Source organism: Spinacia oleracea, chromosome 2 (assembly GCF_020520425.1).
Source record: "Spinacia oleracea cultivar Varoflay chromosome 2, BTI_SOV_V1, whole genome shotgun sequence".
Lineage (NCBI taxonomy): Eukaryota > Viridiplantae > Streptophyta > Magnoliopsida > Caryophyllales > Amaranthaceae > Spinacia > Spinacia oleracea.
Window position 1 is genome coordinate 109,261,393 of NC_079488.1, and position 18,444 is coordinate 109,279,836.

Below are 18,444 nucleotides of genomic sequence, written 5' to 3' on the forward strand. Positions count from 1 at the left end.
AAGTTGATGCAAAGTTGGATGTAAACATTTTAATAAAATAATTTTCTAATTTGATTAATTTACTTTTCTTAATAAAATAAAACTTGTTTTCATAAGCTATTTGATTTAATCATACACGAAGATATAAGGTAAATCATAGTCTTAATTCTGAGTGTGTGCTATATGTAAATGTTAAAATTCAAACATATTTGATTCTTTTATCAAAATATATGTATATATATAAATATTTGATTATATATGTATATATATATATATTTGATTCTTCAATCGAAGTTGATAGTATAATATCTCTAATTTTTTTTTTCTCCTCTCTTCATGTGTCTTTTTTAGAGATCAAGAAATATTTGGACTTCCTTGATTCGGACTTGTTCATGAAGGATTTTCCAAAATAAAGTGAAAAATAAACAAGTTTATTATCCAATCAAGATCTTCATGCTCATCTTCTCGATGTTGGACAAACCATGCTCGAATCCGCTCATCAGTCGTTTCTCTTTCTCTCCTGTATGATTTTTGTTTTTACCTCAATTTCTTAGCTTCCATGTAGGGGTGATCATTTGCTTTGGTTAAGATCAAGTTTCTTAGAAAACTAAAAAAACAGTTCCACTGCATTGAGCTCCAAAACACATCCTGATCTCGACCTCTCTTAATGCGTAGGTTAGCAAAAAGACCAACTCAATATGTATGATAGACTTGATCAAAAGACAGGCCGGGCCGAGGGCATAAAAGTCTGCCCGTTATGTCGGGTCCGGCCAGGCCAAACTTCGGGTCAATTTTTTGTGCCAAAACCCGCTATTTCGGGCCAAAATTAGCGGGCTTTCGGACCAATTTCGGGCTATGCCAAATTTATAACTAAATTTGTTGTTTTACGTTGCCCAAAGCCCACAATTTTTTTAAAAATTTCCGGCTGGGCCGCGCTCGAAAACCGGGTCAAAATAATCTGCCCAAAACCCGGTAATTTGCGGGCCGGGCCAACATTGATCAGCTCTAATGTATGTTTATGAATGATGAGTACTCATTCATTATTGTACAGGGTTTCTGACGTGGTAAATCTGGCAATAAAAATGGAAACAATCCTAATTTTTACAGCCGTCAGTACACTAACTAGTCCTTAATCTGGCAGTTAATCGATTTAATGCTACAAATCAATACGCCGAAAAAGAAACGAAAAGAAAACGAAAGAAGAAACGACGCTCAATGAAGATGTTAGGAAATCCTTTTACCTCGGATTATTTGAGGAGAGAAAACCACAAACAAAAGTTGGTAGCCAAAATCACTGCAGTATTGTAACAGATGATGATACAGTATGCTGCAGACAAATGCATGTATGTTAACAAATAATGTATTTGTTTGCTAGCAGTTATCTCCCACAAGTTCAACAACAGTCTAATTACCCTTCCCACAGATGGTGATCATCCGGCCTTATGTAAGCCCACTATTTGTAAATAAGGGCATCCCGACCCGGCCCAACACCAATGTAATGGACAGGCACACCAACTAATTCTTCTATCCTCTCGACATAGCGACGGGCCGCCAAAGGTAGGTCATCATAGTTTCTTACTGATGATATATCAGTCTTCCACCCTGGTAGAACCTCGTATTCCACCTGTACAAATAGCAAATTACACAAACAAAAGGAATTCAATTCATGTCCTTTAGTGGTCGAGCAGCTTTAGACCATATTCATCAAAACCTAACTACAAGGGACAATATAATAAATAGAATTTTTAAAGGATTAAAGAAATCCGGAGGAGGTAAGTTTGGAAATGGAGCAGGCAGTAAGTTAGTAACCCTTACGGTCCGTTTGGTAGGGCGTAAAACATTTTCATGAAAACAGTTTCCCTAGGAGTAAAATTGCTCTCCCAATGATGGAAACCCATTTTCCCTTCAAAATGAAGGGAAAACTGGTTTCCTTCCTTTTGCTTATCTCTTTTGTACGCTCCTTTCACTACCTGCTTACTTTCCCTTTCATTTCTATCATTTTTCTTACATGAACCCAAACAATGGAAAACTAATTGTGGAATTGTGTTTTCTGTTGTAAATTGTTTTCCATGAAAATCATTTTACATTGAAAATGTTTTACACCCAACCAAATGGAGCCTAATGGCAAATCTCAACGGCTACAAGAGGTGAATGAGAAAGTGGTATTCAGGGGACAGGACCGGTATGATTTAGAAAATGTCGCTCCCTTTTAAAGGCAAATGGTTACACTTCACTCGACAATTGAGCACAAGTCTACTACTTCGTACTTGATAACTGTTTGAAGAAAAAACACTGACCTTTAACCGTTCAAGAACACGTAGATCACCAGGGAAAGATTTAATTGGTGTACCATCAACATCCTTGTATGAAACACCCAAATGGATCTCAGGAAGATCAGATAGAACATCAAGTTTAGTCAGATTTAGAGAAGAGAATCCATTTATATCGCAGCTAAATTTTAATGCGACCAAATCAAGCCAGCCACAGCGTCGAGGACGACCAGTTGTTGTCCCAAACTCCTGACCTGCAAACCTCAGAAGATCCCCACCCTGACCCAATATCTCTGTCGGGAACGGACCTGACCCAACACGTGTGGTGTATGCTTTAACCTGCAAATAAAAGTTGTTAGAAACCTATGTATATGCTGGTCAAATAAGCGGGGCTAAACTGGTGAGATTGAAAAGAAATAGCAGGCAAGTAAGAAAGAAACCAATGAAGCATTCACAAATAAGATCTCTATATGGTCTTATTGCTCAGTCAACTAGTCAAGGGTTACCCCAATTCTAGTCTAGTTATCCCTTAAAGGAATTGGGGTTCCATCCCCAATGGTCAAATAAACATCAGCTTCTGAAACAAATACCGACTAGATTAATCTCTTGAACGACACGAATCTAACAAAATCCACATGAATATGATCTTCTTTATTTATAAATGACCAACGACGGTCAAAGTCGAGAACTTGAATAGAGCAAGAAAGTCAATACGTACAGATACAACTCCAAGAGACGGAAGAAGTACTCCGTATTAACTTATCTGAAATTAAATTATCTACTCTAAACTTATTTTTTAAAATACATAAGATAAGAACTCTTCGGAACTTATAAGTTGAACAGGACACACTCATATACCATCAGTAGGAAAGGGTGGCTGTAGTAAAGAGAAGAGTGGTTAGCTGCTTGAAGAAAGAGAGGTGGTGTAGAAATAATAAACCGGGCGGGGGAGGAGGTGAGGTGATTGAAAGGGAGTAAGAGTAGTAGGTAGCAGAAGAGAGGGGTGGTAATGGAAATTAGAAAAAGAATGTGCCATCTCTGTTGTTGCACTAAGATTTGTAGTTGTTAGGTTTAGCTACACGCATTTCTTAACATGGTCCTATATCACACCTACGTGAGAGAGAGGCAGGGATATAGGGATATAGCAGCAGCATACAGCAAATAGCTTTCACTAAGGAAAATTTTCTTAACATGGCTCTCTCCTATATGTGAGCGCATAGATGTGTGTGTATAACAAAGGATAAAAAAGCATGAAGGAACCAAAACATCAAGGGAAGTATAACTTACTACTCCAATAAGATCACCGACGACCCGGGGAGCAATTCCAAGACCAGTACAGATCCCACCAGCAGATGGACTAGAGGAAGTTACGAAAGGATAGGTACCAAAGTCAATGTCCAACATTGTAGCCTGACCACCTTCAACCAAAACCTTTTTTTTCTGCGAGATTGATTCATTCATGACCAAAACAGTATCAGCAATAAAAGGCTCCAATCTCTCAGCAAACCTTTTATACTTTTCCACTTCTTCCCTCAACATTTCTGGCCCAAATTTAAAATCCTTGAATCTAGATGCCGCATCCAACAATAAAACTTCAAGTTTTTGAGGAAATGTATCCATGTGCCTAAGGTCGCCTACTCGTATGCCATTCCTTATCACCTTGCTTGAATAAGCAGGCCCGATGCCTCTCTTTGTTGTGCCAATGAAGGATTTAGCTAGCTCAGCTTCTCTAAGACCATCCACTTCTTGATGGAAGTCAAACAACAAGTGAGCACGATCAGAAACTAATATACGGCCATCGCAAGAGACTCCATTGGACTCAAGGCCATCAATTTCACCGAAAAGTCCGGGCAGATGCACCACAACTCCATTTCCAATAACACATAAAGTTTCCTCATTAAGAATACCAGAAGGAACTAAATGAAGGGCAAACTTTTTTCCTTCATTGTTGTAGATGGTATGCCCAGCATTAGCTCCACCCTGAAAACAAGTCAAAAAAAGAAATATGTTTTAATATCTTATACATGAAGACATCACATAAAATGACTGCATGAAACAATGAGAACACTTCAAGAATACCTAATGCAGAGTTATAAAAAAAAGATACAAACACAAAATAGAGGAGACAAACCAAAACACTGGATGGGATCAGAATATCATGTCTGTTCATATTTCCAAGTTATCCACTTTTAATCTGTGCCATGAAAGTGGGCTTTACCCTAAATTATCATCGGCAACTGATTCAAACTTTTCAGAATAAACTTCAATAACAAGCTCAATTCTTCAAGTTGAAATTTATCTATTTATTATTAAAAAAAGATTAAAGTCATTTGAAAATAAAATCAGTAGACTAAAATCCTAAAGGCAAGATAATTAAGTATTAAGTATTGACAAGTAATTAAGTATTAAGTATAGGCCACAGCAGGTCTTGACAAGCTACAGGAGACATACAACACAATTACAGAGATATGCACACACACACAGCCAATTGTACCATGCACAATGTACAACCGGTTGTATCATGCACAATGTACAACCGGCTGTAGTTGCACATAATTACCCATCAATGATACGAAGAATTAGAATTCCTAAAAACCTAAAAGAATCAGGGAAATAGCAAGAGGATACCTGAATTGTACAGGGGAGAAACAAGCATTTGTGAAGTTGATGTTTTGGGGCCTCATCTAGGACATGGTCCAGGGATTTGAAGTATAACATCACAGAGAGTACAACAAATTGAAATATAAAAACCAGGGGATTGAGTAAAATAAAAAAAAATTAAGTGATTATAACAACCAACATTGACTACTTACAGGTAGTAATTTAAAAGTTTAAACAGAATATTTTAACTTATAATACTCACATCAAAACTATACCTACATCCCATGGCACTATGCCACGATGGCAGATTTCCAGAATTGGGCGTAAAACATTGGCATCAAACACCAACACAAAACATAAAACATGCCCCAATAGAGGACCAAGCTACCGTATGAAGATTCACGTATATGTATGCTTAACACCCTTAACCCAGCAACAAATGAGAGGTTGTTGTCTAGGGACGAAGCTGGAAAACGCTACCCAAGGGGATCGTGAACAATATAGATATCGTAACTTAAATTTAGTATGTGATACTTTTTCAACAGTAGTGAAATAATATAAGGTCCAAAACAATAATGAGACTACTCAAAATTCAAAACTGTTGAGACCCTATATGAAAATATGCACATGTAGTCATGTAGAGTTGTCCCACATCGGAGTAGAAGGGAGATAGTAACCAATTTATAAGCTTGGGGAGCTACTCCTCCAGTTGCCAATTGGTTTTGGGATGGAACCTCCTCTTGAAAGTGGATGACTCCACTCCTTTATGGTACATGGCCCAGTCCTATGACGAAAAGTCATTAGAAATCTCTCATTACTATCACTTTTCTCTCTTAGAAACTCATAATTTATATTCACTACAATCTTTCATATAAATTCCTTATTGCCTAAGCTTCATCATTACCATGTTCCGTTTCCGTTAGACCACTAATTCAAAATGCAACGACCATCACAGGCTAATTTCAACAAATAAGAAGTGCATGCAATTTTACTAGCAATATCAATTTAGTCGAATCTAAATGCATATGACTATAGAGGGTAATAACAAACCATACGAGGACATTATCAGACAACGAAGTGAATAAATGTCCCACACTCATGCATACTCAATTACTCATATCCTTTCAATTCCCACCAGCATAAACACAAGACTCTATCGAACCCGAGACCCTCAAACCAATTACATTAATGAATAACGACAGTCCGAATTACCTTGACTCGAAACACAAAGCATTAAACATAGTCATGTATCAATAATCCTAAAAATATTACCTTTCAAATATCTTAAATTCTTAATTGATGCCAAAAATCAAAATGCACGATAAAAGCAATTAAGATTTGGTAAAAAAAGAAATGCAATCCGAAAAATAATCAAAAAAAATGCAGAGAGAGAGAAAGTGGAACCTGACAACGGGCAACGACATCGAAATGTTTGGCCAAAATATCAACAAGCTTGCCTTTACCCTCATCACCCCACTGACAACCCAAGACACCTGAAACCTGACTCAACCCGTCGATTCGAGCCACCGCTTCGCGAGTTGGCTCAGCAACGGCTGACTTCAGGGAAGAGCATTTGACGTTCGAGAAGGTTCCAGAAACACGGCACGGCCGACAAAGGGGCGATGTTCTGTATAGCTTGTAGTGAGTTGACCCGGTGAAGGAAATCGGGTTTGGGTCGAGTCGGAGGGCGGAAGGGTTCATGTTTGTGGCGGAGGCGAGAGCAGGCCCGTCCCTGAGGCAGGGAAGCCCTGGGCCCAAGGAAAGGATAGAACGGTGATTGTCAGAAAATTTGAATAGGATTATACGAATTTCAAGTAGAATTTCTCATGAAAAACACCAAAAGAAACACAACAGGATATAATTAACAATTTGAAAACCATCATATCAGAAAAAATCGAAACATATCATACAAGTATAATACGAATTTCACAACACCAAAACAAAGATAACAAAAAACCCAACCCAGAATATGTTTAACAATTTACAAAATTGCAAATAAAATCAAAAGAAAAATCGATTTACCGAGGATAGCAGCACCGGAGGAGGGAAGGTGGTGGCAAAGGCGGCGGCGACGACTATGGATACAACTACAAGACGCTGCTTTTTGTTGTTAGGGTTTTAAGAGAAGGAAAATGCGACTGGACTGAGGAGAGGAGGAAGGGGAGATGCTTTTTTAACGGATTTTTCATGAAATACCCCCGAATTTTGGCGCAATTCACCAAATGCCCCTCGACTTTCAGAAATTCACCAAATGCCCCTCACAAATGACTTAATACCCAAAATACCCTTACTAATGATGCGCCGTTAGTCCTCCGTTAACCTAATTTTCAAATTCACCAAATACCCCTATTTTAATACTTATTTCACCAAATACCCTTATTCAGAAACTTAATTCACCAAATACCAATAACTTAAAATTACTCATTTTGATGCTCAACGGCTAGTTTTTGTGTTTGAAAATTAGCCGTTGCTTATTGTTTGCTTATAAATACTCTTTTTCTGACGGTTTATTGTAGTTTTCCTATTATTTTGTTAATTTCATATCATTTTTGTCATGAGTTTTCTTTCAAAATCATCATCCACACCCAATGAGTCCACATATGTAAGAGTCCCAAATAAATTTTGTTATCATGGGAGAAAATTTGACATCCGAATATCTGATACAACACTCAATCTGAAGCTCCGGTACAACACTAAAACAGAAAACACTCCTAAAAACACCTCAAAACGTCGCAACTCTTCAAGAAAATAGCTACTTCTTTTGTACCTTATTCTTTATGTGACCAATTAATTATATTTACCACGCAATCGGAAGGTATTCCTTTTTCAATATGGGAAATATCTTTAACATATGCAAACAGAGTAAAAATAAAGCTCTTATTAATTTTATTCTAACGCATATGTTCCAGCTACCTCGGCTTCTATTGCTTCCATGCCACATATTTAACGTTAACTCCCTTTTGTCTTCTGTCTCTACTGCCTCCAAACATCTTTCTTCAATCTCCTAACTTTCTCTCAACCTTACAGTCGAGGCATAAAGGTTTTCCCACTTTTCTTTTGAGCTAGGTCCTATTGACATGGTCAGATTTATGGACAAATGTCTATTTTTGGATTTGAGGGAACAAGAAAAAAAATGAAACTAAGGTATGTTCCAAAGCTCATGAACCAGTGAAAAAACATGAATCTTGGCACAAAGATTTGCCTCCAAACTCAAGATTTTCACATCATGAATCCAAGTTGAAATCGAGGTTGTGATAAAAATGTATGTGTTATTGAACTTGATTTCTTAGTTTCTTTACCATTCGGACAATAAGAAAATTAAGGTGTTAGCTTTAGATTGAATTACTTCAGCTTCACTTACATAAGATCCCTTTGAAAATGGGGTTTTTTGGCCTTTTGCTCAGCTAAAGTGCATTGTCTTTACTGGATGAGGCCTGAACTTATTGGATCATAATTGAAACTTACTGAGTGTTGTATCGGAGCCTCAGATGGAAATTTCCTCCCATAATATTAGAAATTGTTTGGGACTCTTACATATGTGGATTCATGGGTGTGGATGATGATTTTGAAAGAAAACTCATGACAAAAATGATATGAAATTAACAAAACAATAGAAAAACTACAATAAATAGTCAGAAAAGGGGTTTTTATAAGCAAACAATAAGCAACGGCTAATTTTCAAACATAAAAACTAGCCGCTGAGCATCAAAATGGGTAATTTTAAGTTATGTGTATTTGGTGAATTAAGTTTCAGAATAGGGGTATTATATGAAATAAGTAATAAAATAGGGGTATTTGGTGAATTTAAAAATTAGGCTAACGGAGGACTAACGGCGCGTCATTAGTAAGGGTATTTTGGGTATTAAGTCATTTGTGAGGGGCATTTGGTGAATTTCTGAAAGTCGAGGGGCATTTGGTGAATTACGCCATAATTCGGGGGTATTTCATGAAAAATCCGCTTTTTTAATGTTTGATTCAAATGATTTTCACTTATTTTTTGTGAAATTTTCTTATCTGAATTTAATTAAACTTATTTGAATTTATCTGAACTTATTAAAATTTATTTTAGTTATAAATTATACTTGATCGACTCTTATTATTTTCTCTGAACTTAAATTATCTAAAATTATTTTTCCTGAAATGAGTGGAAATAAGGTAAACAGAACATAGCATAAGAGTCTAAGACATTTTTTTTTAACAATAAAAGTCAAAATGTTCCTCTTATGTAAGAAAATTAAAAATTAAAGGGAAATTCCCATTAGTACACTTGTACAATTGACTTATGTCAATGATACACTTATTTTTAATTATATTGCCAATGGTACACTTAAGGTATTGACTTTCTTATTACCATGACTTATTTCATTAAATATTTAACTGTGGCTAGATGAGTTAAAAATAAAAATGTCAAAACTGTCCCATAAAACTATCCTTGGCCATCAATAATGTAAACGGGACTCCATCCCAAAATATATCTTGAACAAAAGACATGAGGCTAATACTTTAGTTTGTGATGCCATGCCATTTAGCTAAACAATTGTACTTCCCAGAATTGTGAACATTTCATTCCTAACACAAATTCTGCAGTTCTCCAACAAATTATCCAAAATTGGCTATCCCACACTTTAACGGAAAATTATAACACCCTAAAGATAAAAGTGTCAGCAACTCTATGATTAAGAGGCATCTCTGGTCTTGAACATCCTAGTAACATTATCCAAAAGTCAAAGGAAACATGTTAGTCATATGGAAGAAATTAAAGTAGCTAGATTTCATGTTAAACATCTACATGGAAATTAAGACCTCCCTTACAGGGGCAAGGACAACAAAAAGCTAAGTTGTGTTCTTCTCCAAAGAATTACAAATTACTGGAAAAAATGAGGATACGAAAAGAGTTAAATGAGCGGATGGAAAAAGAAAGGATCGGAAGAAAACAGGAAGACATTCTTTTAAGGGTTCTACACTTCTACGTTCAAATCAACTTGTTATATTTTTTTTAAAACTAATGGTTAACCACAGTTAAACTATCTAATTGAAAAATTCATCGTAATAATATTATAAGTGTACTATTGACAAGTCAATTTTTATTGAGTGTATCGTTGGCAGAAGCCAATAATACAAGTGTACTAGTGGAAATTTCCCAAAATTAAATGAAAAAAAGACATTTTTACAATAATAGTTTTTTTTTGGCAAATTAAGAAAAAGAAAATGAGTTCACGTTTAACTTCTACGAAATTATTTATCTGTACATAATTGGTTATAGGCTCTGTTGAATTCGACATTTTTTTTATTTGTTTCAAACAAAATAAGTTCAGGTAAGTTCAGAAAAAATAAGTTTTTTCAGACAATTTCACATACAAGTAAGTTTACTTCAGACAAAATAAGTTTATTTTAGACAAAATAAATTTAGATAAGTTAAGATAAGTTCACTTAAGTTCAGATAATATAAGTTCAGACAAAATAAGTCGAATAGAAAAGAGCCTTATTATTCACAAAATAAGCAAGTTAAGAAAGATTAAAGAAGGACATGTAATTAAATTTGTTGTAGCAAGATTTGTTATAAATTCAATCGTGAGTGATAGTATAATGCACTATTCTTATAAAGGGGACACCAAAAGATCATTGAAATAAAATACTCGGTAGACTATTCCAGACTCCAGATCAGAGAAACAAAGCTAGAATGCGAATTATGTAGGAGAGTTTAGTTGAGGCAACATCAACAACTCAATCTCCTGTTAATCCTGTCCCATTGTAAGTAGATTAACTAACCTTGTATGCTAATTTTGGTGTTTGCTCACTCTTTCTCCGTACGGAGTAAATATGCAATCGTGCACGAGGGAGAATCAATTTTTTGAAAAAGCAAGACGAGGTCAAGTTATAGCCTGGCCCGCTGACTCAGCCCAAAAAAGTACCGGTTTGGACAATCTCAAATATGTATTTTATTTAGACTAAAATTTGAATCGGTCCAAAAAATCCTAAAAACCCGTGTTAATCTGAAAAATTCGAACCAAATTTATGGGTCTGGACATAAAATTTTGTGTTAAACCCGACCCGACCCTAATTTTGATCACCTCTAACATGTTTTCATAAGCTAGTAATTGATTTAAATATTTAATCGTACAAGAAGATACTAAGGTATGGTATAGCCTTAACTCCGACTGTATGTAATGTGCGTGTGCTGTGTTTTTTCAGAGATCAAGAACGATTTGGACTTCCTTTATTAGGACTTGTTCATGAATGATTTTCCAAAATAAACAAGTTTATTATCCAAACAAGATCTTCATGCTCATCTTCTCTATGTTGGGCCAATAATGTTTTAACTTAGTAGTTAAGATTGAAGGTTTGTGTACAATAGATCTCAGGTTTAAATCCCCCTATCCCCATTTGTAATTTGTGTTGCAATTGTGACTCACTCACACCAAAAAAATCTTCTCGGAGTTGGACCAACCGAGCTCGAATCGCCTCATCAGTCGTTTCTCTTTCTCTCCGATATGATTTTCTCTTATACCCCATTTCTTAGCTTCGATACAAGTAATTTGAATGCCATTTGTGCGCATTTTGAATTCAAATTTCGGGATTTTGTGGGTTTGTTTCGGATCTTGGCTTACTTATCATGTTGTAGGAACTAGGAAGTACAGCCTTTATTAAGAGTCATCTTTTGCGTGGTAGACAGGATTAGTAGGAAGTCACAAGTGCAAGAAGCTAGGTAGAGTAAATAGATCTGCAGGTCCCTAAACTTTGCCAAAAGGAGCAGTTAGGTCCCTCAAGTTTCAAAAGGAGCATTTAGGTCCCTCAAAATGGATGGAAACCGCTGCTTTTTGACTTCCGTTACTAACGGCCGTTAAAATTCAATTAAATTAAAAGGAAACTAAATAAAAGGCACTAAACGACACAAAAACAGTTACATTTACCATTTACCAATAATTAAATAAAGGAAAATTCATTTCAGTTAGCTTTTTACAAAAATATAGCCGTTGAGGCTCTCAAAAAACAGAGTATTTAACATTCCATGGCAAATAAAACACTTAAAAAATTTGTAGAACGTGAATGAACATAAACGAGCTTGTTCACGAGCTTGTAACATGAACGAGCATGTTTGTGTTCAGATCATGTCCAAACTGATTTGTTTAATGAGCCTCATTTTGTGTTCTATCTCGTCTCAAAGCTAAGCTCGCTCATCAGAGTATTATTTAACGAAATTCAATTAATGGTCATACTCGTTAGATAAGAGGACGTAAAAGAGCTTCGTCCGAGTAAGGTAATGAACCTTAATACGGAGTATGTGTTCAAACTAGGCACATATACGGAGTATGTATCCACTGTTCTGGAAATTTAAACATTTGTATTAGATACAAGTTGCATTTCAGACGCACTATATTTAATTTGGTCTTCCTTGGTCTACTAACTACTCCTAAGTATTTAATGAGGAGCATTGAGATGTGAGAAACAGCTTATCTTCCATTGGTCTTCCTTGACTATATAAACACAAGGGGGTTGGCTTAAAGCATTACAACAAGACTATATTTAATTTGGTCTTCCTTGGTCTACTAACTACTCCTAAGTATTTAATGAGGAGCATTGAGATGTGAGAAACAGCTTATCTTCCATTGGTCTTCCTTGACTATATAAACACAAGGGGGTTGGCTTAAAGCATTACAACAATATTCATCTCTTATATCTTGGTTTGTATTCAATACTCCATATATATTTCTTCTTCTACTCAACAACCCAGTTTTTTTTCCTTTCAATTCATCACAACACAATGAATATCTTCTTAACCATAGAAGATTTCGTATACAAATATCACCCCCCATATCAGAAAATAAAAATTAGTCATAAAAAAAACACGACCGTAGTTTCTCTGTCTAAGTAGCCTTCCAATGTCATGCTTCCATGACCCCTTGTTGAGTCATTCTCAAAGGGGTTGTGAATGTTGGAGAATCCTGAAAAGCAGATCATCGAATGGTGAGGAAATCATTTTTCGATGAAGTGAAGCTTGGGTTCGACAAAGGCGTGTTGTGAAGGGATCCACCTCGTGGGGCCTCACCTCGAGAGTTCTAGATGATGGCCATCAAACCAAGGCTTCAAGCAGTACATGAAACGAATGGATGGCATGTGAACAGAAGGTACGCGAGGCAGTTGGTCTGTATCCCAGAATGTCTGTATCCCGGGCCGAACAAACGTGAGTCGGATCAAATTGTGCATAAATGGTATCCGTTACTCGGTTGGTCTTATGTTATGGTTCAAGTGTATTACCCTTTTGAGGATTGGGTTGGCAACGGGTATTTACTAGCCTTGTACAGTGGGGAAGGACCATTGTCATGTAACTAGATTATCCTTTATTAATATATGTTGTGATTTTGTGTTTAATAAGTTAAGTGTAAGAACTATTTGTAATCACATCGACACTTGATTTTTAACTACTTAGATATCTCATAGGATTTTGCCTTGGGATATTTGATGTATATTAGACTTCTAGTCATATTAATGAATTAGGACTCGATCATATTGTAATCCCTATATCATTGTTCAATGGAATACACTGCCATCTTCCACCAAATGATCAATCTATTTGTTTGGGGGGATTAGATCTCAGTTTTTTCTTTCTCGGAATTAATCAAGATCAAATATTTTAGCATCTCTTTTAATATATTTTGTTAATTTTTATTGTAGATTTATAGGGTTAAATTGCTCTGTTATGATGAAATGTGTAGGGTGAAAAAGCAAATGAAAAGGCTAAGGAACTTGAAAAAGCTAAGTCAAAATCAAAAGAAGCTATTTTAAATCATTTATACACATGTAAATTGATTTCCCTTTATTTAAAATCAGTTTTATTATTATTTAATTGAATTTAACGGAAAATGTAACGGTGTTAATAAAAATAGCTTATTCCATCCATTTTGAGGGACCTAAATGCTCCTTTTGAAACTTGAGGGACTTAACTGCTCCTTTTGGCAAAGTTAAGGGACCTCCAGACCTATTTACTCAAGCTAGGTATCTTGTCAAGTCTCCGTCTTTTTGTAGGAACTAGGACAACGTCTTTCTTATCAGAAAAGCATCCTGAAAATGAACCATACCTTCTGGTTCGATTTTTTTTGAGAGGATTTCCAAACCAGTTTTGCTCTCTCCATCTTCAAGAGCACCCATTTTCAATGTGTATATTGATAATTGTTCAGGCAAGGACAATGGTAAAATTTCTGCTGCAGATTAACTAATTTGCAGTCTGAAACAAAATTTCCTGTACGATTTGCTAATGTAAGATTTTTAACCATTCATAACAGAGGGAATATGCGCTACACAATAACATATCAAAACACACCGTTATTCCAATTACCAACCAGAATTAAGGAGTTCTATGTGAAGGAGATAAAAGAATTCTACAATGGCATTAGCACTAAGCAGGCAAGCTTAATGTGAAGAATGTCACCTCCCAAATAACCTTGTTACTGATGAAGTGAGAGCAGAAGTAAGGAATTTCAACCCGGAAGACCCACCAGGAAAGTAAGAAATAGCGTAGTATGTCAGTGCAAATACCTGCGACAGTCAACAAGACGACAAATTCGTATCAAATTTGGTGCTTTTGATCCCTTTCCGGGAGCAGGGAATGCTCAAGAAATTTAACGTCCATCAGTATATGAAATGGCGAAAACTATCACCAGATAAATATTAGGGTAAATTGCTTTTTTACCACCTAAACAAATAGAAATTGTTTTTTACCACCTAAAAATAAAATAAAAATTGTTTTTTACCACCTCTACGGCAAGATGGATGGAAACGTTATATGAGACCCCTTTTTGACGCAAATCAAACATAAATCATACTATAAAGCAACTTGATTCTCGTTTGCAAATCATGCTTCTATCAATTTGTGAAATATTACCAAATTATGTGAATGAATGGGAAGTAAGGGAAAATGATAGCTTATATACATGGAAATCGTGGGAGTAAAGAAGGAAATCAGAAATATAGTCGTTGAAATGGGGTGCGCATAATGTTTATGTTCATCTTAACGTTAAGAGTAGCAAAAAGCAATTTTTATTTTAAATTTAGGTGGTAAATACAATTTTTGTTTTTTTATGTGTTAAAACACAATTTATCAAAATTTGTAAGGTGGTAAAAGTCAAATTTTTCTAAAAAGAAATTGAAATAAATATGTAAATTAAAATCAGTTGAAAATAACACAGCTCAACAGTAAATACCTGTAATACGGAGAAAAGAACGGATAGGATGTAGCTATGAAGAACCATAGACACATAGATTGTACCAAACATACAGCCAAGAATTCCCAATGAGAAGGGAAGTCTCTGCAGAAGAGAACCAAAAGACAATATCAGTAAAAACCGATAAAAGTGTGGGGATTATATGATGCAGAAAACAAGTGAGCCTATTGAAAAGTGACAGAAGGAACCTCTTTTGTAGACATATGAGCTAGCTGATTAGATGGGCCCCTCAGCGCAAAAAATGACCCAACGATGAACCCACACCCAAGGGTGAAACAGATAGCAAACTTTTGAGGCATCAGTACCATCACGGGAAGGAACATAGTGAAAGCCATGAAGACAAAGAATACCCCAGTGGCTAGTAATAAACCGAAATACATAAGAGATTTTCCTGAGGGTACATTACTCGTGGCAGACTGCAGATTCCCTGGCAATTCTCTCACTCCTTTAGAAACCCTGGTGAAGCAAATACCGAATAAGAACAAAGAATATTAGCACACCACAAATCATAAGATGTTTTTTTTTGACAATATTTCTTGTTTAGGAAGGTGGGACAACAAGTAAAATTTATTAAGAAAATAAAGGAATTACGAGTCTATAACTAAGCATACAGTGTCAATCATGCAAGAGTCTGGACATCCAAAAGAAATTATATAGGTAAAGCACCTGAGGCCACAGAAAGCAAGATCACAAAAAATGCTGGAAGCCTGGAATCACATATTCCCGCTACAAACATACCCCCTATTATTTACTCCCTAATCCAAAACATCGTACTTCTATGGAGTATTATTTACTCCCAAACAAAAACATCTTACCTCCCCTATTTTTTACTCCAAAAACACCCCTTCCAACGTAAAAAACCCACTTCACAAACACCAACCACCTCAAATATCAAATTGACAGAAGACGTGGAGTCAGATTCTGCACCTCTATAGCACATGATACTAGTAGGTTACCATAACCCGCAAATTCTCAACAGGTTTAACATATTTAAAATTGTTGTCCGCCTTTAGCTTTACCTTCCAAACAAAAGTAGATAATTGTAAAAATGTAGGTCTCTCTCTCTCCCTCATACACACTGACACACTTACACTTGCCTTCACATTTCAACAGTTTTAGGGTAGCATTTCATAATGCATCATGTAGAGGGGAAGGAACACTTTAGGTAATGCAATAAGTTAGTTTTTATTAGCTTCGGAAGAAGGCATCTAGGGAGTTGTATAGATGAGATCAGGTAGAGGGGAGGCAAAATGAAACTTGATTAAAGTTTTTTTTTGTCAGTTTTTTTTTTGTTACATATCAGTTACTTTAGCTGGGATTGTATACTCTATTTGGTGATTTAATCGCATCGACCATAATTGACTATCAATCTTTCTCCAAAGATCATCTTCCTCCTCCTTTCGGCTTTTCTGATTTTTCCAGTCTATAACACATTTCCTAAAGACACTGAGACACTCAGGCCATACATGCCTATTTAGAGAACAATAGTTAAGGATGCTGGCTGGGGGTGAGTATGTTAGGAAGCACCAGGATTAGTATGCAAGTAGTCACAATTCAGGAGAAAACCATAAATACACAAAGTCTTTTTTCGCCGCTGGTGGAACTCCCAGGGAATGGCTTTCTACTAAATAATAAGATCAAAACAAAGAGTAGTTCTCCTAATTCTGTTTAGTCATTCATAAGTTTGGAGAACACAAAATCAACCATTTAACAGGGCACAGTTTATAAGGCAAAGCTTGCTCAATAGCCAGGCTAGTGTAAGATAGCCAAGCCAAATTTTAGTGCCTAACAATGTGGTGCAACAAAAAGCTCATGCAATACACTACACCTCAAAAAAAGCACCCCAAGAATCGAAGCCTTGCCTAACAAGATGCTTCATTTGGAACATAAAGACCCTTCTTAAGTGTTCCAAAATCCAGATGTCTTCCACACGACAACACCCCATTGTAAAAGGAAATGATAAATAAATGTGGATCACGTGATGACTACACTTGTGTCACCTCATCCTAGCAACAGCCTAGCATTCATGAGCAATCTGCCCAATCACTTAATCTGAATATCTACAAGAACTGCACTTCATGAAATGTGCTGAAAGTAGATCGTGTATTTATCCTTTTGCTCTAGGAAACCAATATGACGGCATATATAAGCTCATTTAACTAGTCAAGTTGTAATACAGAAATCCTAAACAAGCTAAGCTTGAATTAGTCATAGAGCTTGCCTTAAGGTATGAATTCAATCTAGAACTCGAAAAAGTAAAATGAGCTTGCATCCTAACAGAATAACACACCAAATTGATTTTGTTCATTCGTACTCGAACTCCTCTAGCAGAGACTAGCAACTACGACACAATAACACTAATTATACGCAGTACCAGGATCAATAACAACGAAAAAAGTTTCAACCATCCTAAAGCTATTGATAATCCCTAATTCAATCAGATACTGTATAAAATGAATCACCAGAACATCATTTCTGCGGGAAACCCTACGAAATTGAACATCCATCAAATCAACATAAACTCAGTAATTTTTCTGAAAGATTATAAATTCACACTATCACCTAAGTTCTGCCACAGCAAATTAGAGCACATACATGATCAAAATCCCTAAATCATCAACTTACTTACTCGAAACCCTAAAGATTGAAATTAAAATCCAAGAATTGAGTGAATTAAGCGGTAATAGTGTCCAATAAAGTAGAAAACAAAGAGGAACTTACACGCTGAAAGTGCCGGAAACGGTGTCGTTAGCGGATCTGACGGCGGATTCAATATCGAAGCCTAAAGTGGAGGAGAAATCGGTGGAAGTATCTTGATCTTGAGTAGCAGCGTAAGAATTCCAATCAGCTAACAACGAAGACGACGTCGACGGCTTCGTGGAAGTTGTTTGCGGCAATTCCTCGGTGCCTGTAAACCATGCTTGAGCTGCTTTCATTCTCTCTCCCCTCTGGTTTTTGGAATTTTATTCAACGAAATTGAAAAAGAAAGAGGAATTGAAGAAGAAGAAGATTAGATCAAAGGGAGTGAAATCAAGAAGATTAGGTGAATTGAATAGTTTGTGAATTGTGATACAGTGAATCACAGGCACACAGCGGTTCTTTCTGATGCTTTTTTCTCGAGTACGATTCAAGTGACTGATCTGCGTATCCGGGAGTTGTTCGAGCGCAGAAGATACTGAAAAAGAACGGCACAATCAGATACAACACGACTATACCTACCGAAATGACAAATGTAGTAGAATAATTTTGTACAGAGAAAATTAATTCATTAATAAAAGGTCATACGATATTTACAATAAAAATAATATATAAATCTAACAAATACACGGAAAACTGAATCAAATAAATATTTTCTTCATCAAAACTACAGTCGT

At 36.0% G+C, this 18,444-nt stretch overlaps 2 protein-coding genes across 4 annotated transcripts; both read right to left on the minus strand.

Moving 5' to 3' along the window:
* Positions 1 to 1,201: 1,201 nt before the first annotated feature.
* Positions 1,202 to 7,032, minus strand: LOC110782081 (adenylosuccinate synthetase 2, chloroplastic). Of its 3 annotated transcripts, none has more exons than XM_056837772.1 (6): positions 6,873 to 7,032; positions 6,255 to 6,598; positions 3,537 to 4,229; positions 2,277 to 2,588; positions 1,392 to 1,603; positions 1,202 to 1,306 (listed from the first exon to the last, which is right to left on the minus strand). In XM_056837772.1, exons 2-5 carry the CDS (start codon positions 6,549 to 6,551, stop codon positions 1,433 to 1,435), a joined length of 1,473 nt encoding a protein of 490 aa, XP_056693750.1. In that variant the 5' UTR covers positions 6,552 to 6,598; positions 6,873 to 7,032; the 3' UTR covers positions 1,202 to 1,306; positions 1,392 to 1,432. The 3 variants fall into 3 exon arrangements, with proteins under 3 accessions (XP_056693750.1, XP_056693751.1, XP_021841847.1); XM_056837773.1 differs by having other exon boundaries at positions 4,878 to 6,598; positions 6,873 to 6,994; XM_021986155.2 differs by having other exon boundaries at positions 1,202 to 1,603.
* Positions 7,033 to 14,065: 7,033 nt separating this feature from the next.
* Positions 14,066 to 18,242, minus strand: LOC110782080 (protein transport protein SFT2). The gene is made up of 4 exons (XM_021986154.2): positions 17,792 to 18,242; positions 15,259 to 15,526; positions 15,050 to 15,154; positions 14,066 to 14,384 (listed from the first exon to the last, which is right to left on the minus strand). Exons 1-4 carry the CDS (start codon positions 18,004 to 18,006, stop codon positions 14,274 to 14,276), a joined length of 699 nt encoding a protein of 232 aa, XP_021841846.1. The 5' UTR covers positions 18,007 to 18,242; the 3' UTR covers positions 14,066 to 14,273.
* Between the last annotated feature and the right edge of the window lie 202 nt (positions 18,243 to 18,444).

What these genes read in the sequence shown, in the direction of transcription:
- LOC110782081 (XM_056837772.1), bottom strand. Translation starts at nt 6,551, where the DNA reads ATGAACCCTTCCGCCCTCCGACTCGACCCAAACCCGATTTCCTTCACC. An exon ending in ATGTCGTTGCCCGTTGTCAG is followed by an intron (nt 4,230 to 6,254) that starts GTTCCACTTTCT and finishes ACTTGTTTTCAG; the next exon opens with GGTGGAGCTAATGCTGGGCA. An exon ending in TCGGTGATCTTATTGGAGTA is followed by an intron (nt 2,589 to 3,536) that starts GTAAGTTATACT and finishes TTTTATTTGCAG; the next exon opens with GTTAAAGCATACACCACACG.
- LOC110782080 (XM_021986154.2), bottom strand. Translation starts at nt 18,006, where the DNA reads ATGAAAGCAGCTCAAGCATGGTTTACAGGCACCGAGGAATTGCCGCAA. An exon ending in GTTTCCGGCACTTTCAGCGT is followed by an intron (nt 15,527 to 17,791) that starts GTAAGTTCCTCT and finishes TTGCTTCACCAG; the next exon opens with GGTTTCTAAAGGAGTGAGAG. An exon ending in CTCATATGTCTACAAAAGAG is followed by an intron (nt 15,155 to 15,258) that starts GTTCCTTCTGTC and finishes TCTCTTCTGCAG; the next exon opens with AGACTTCCCTTCTCATTGGG.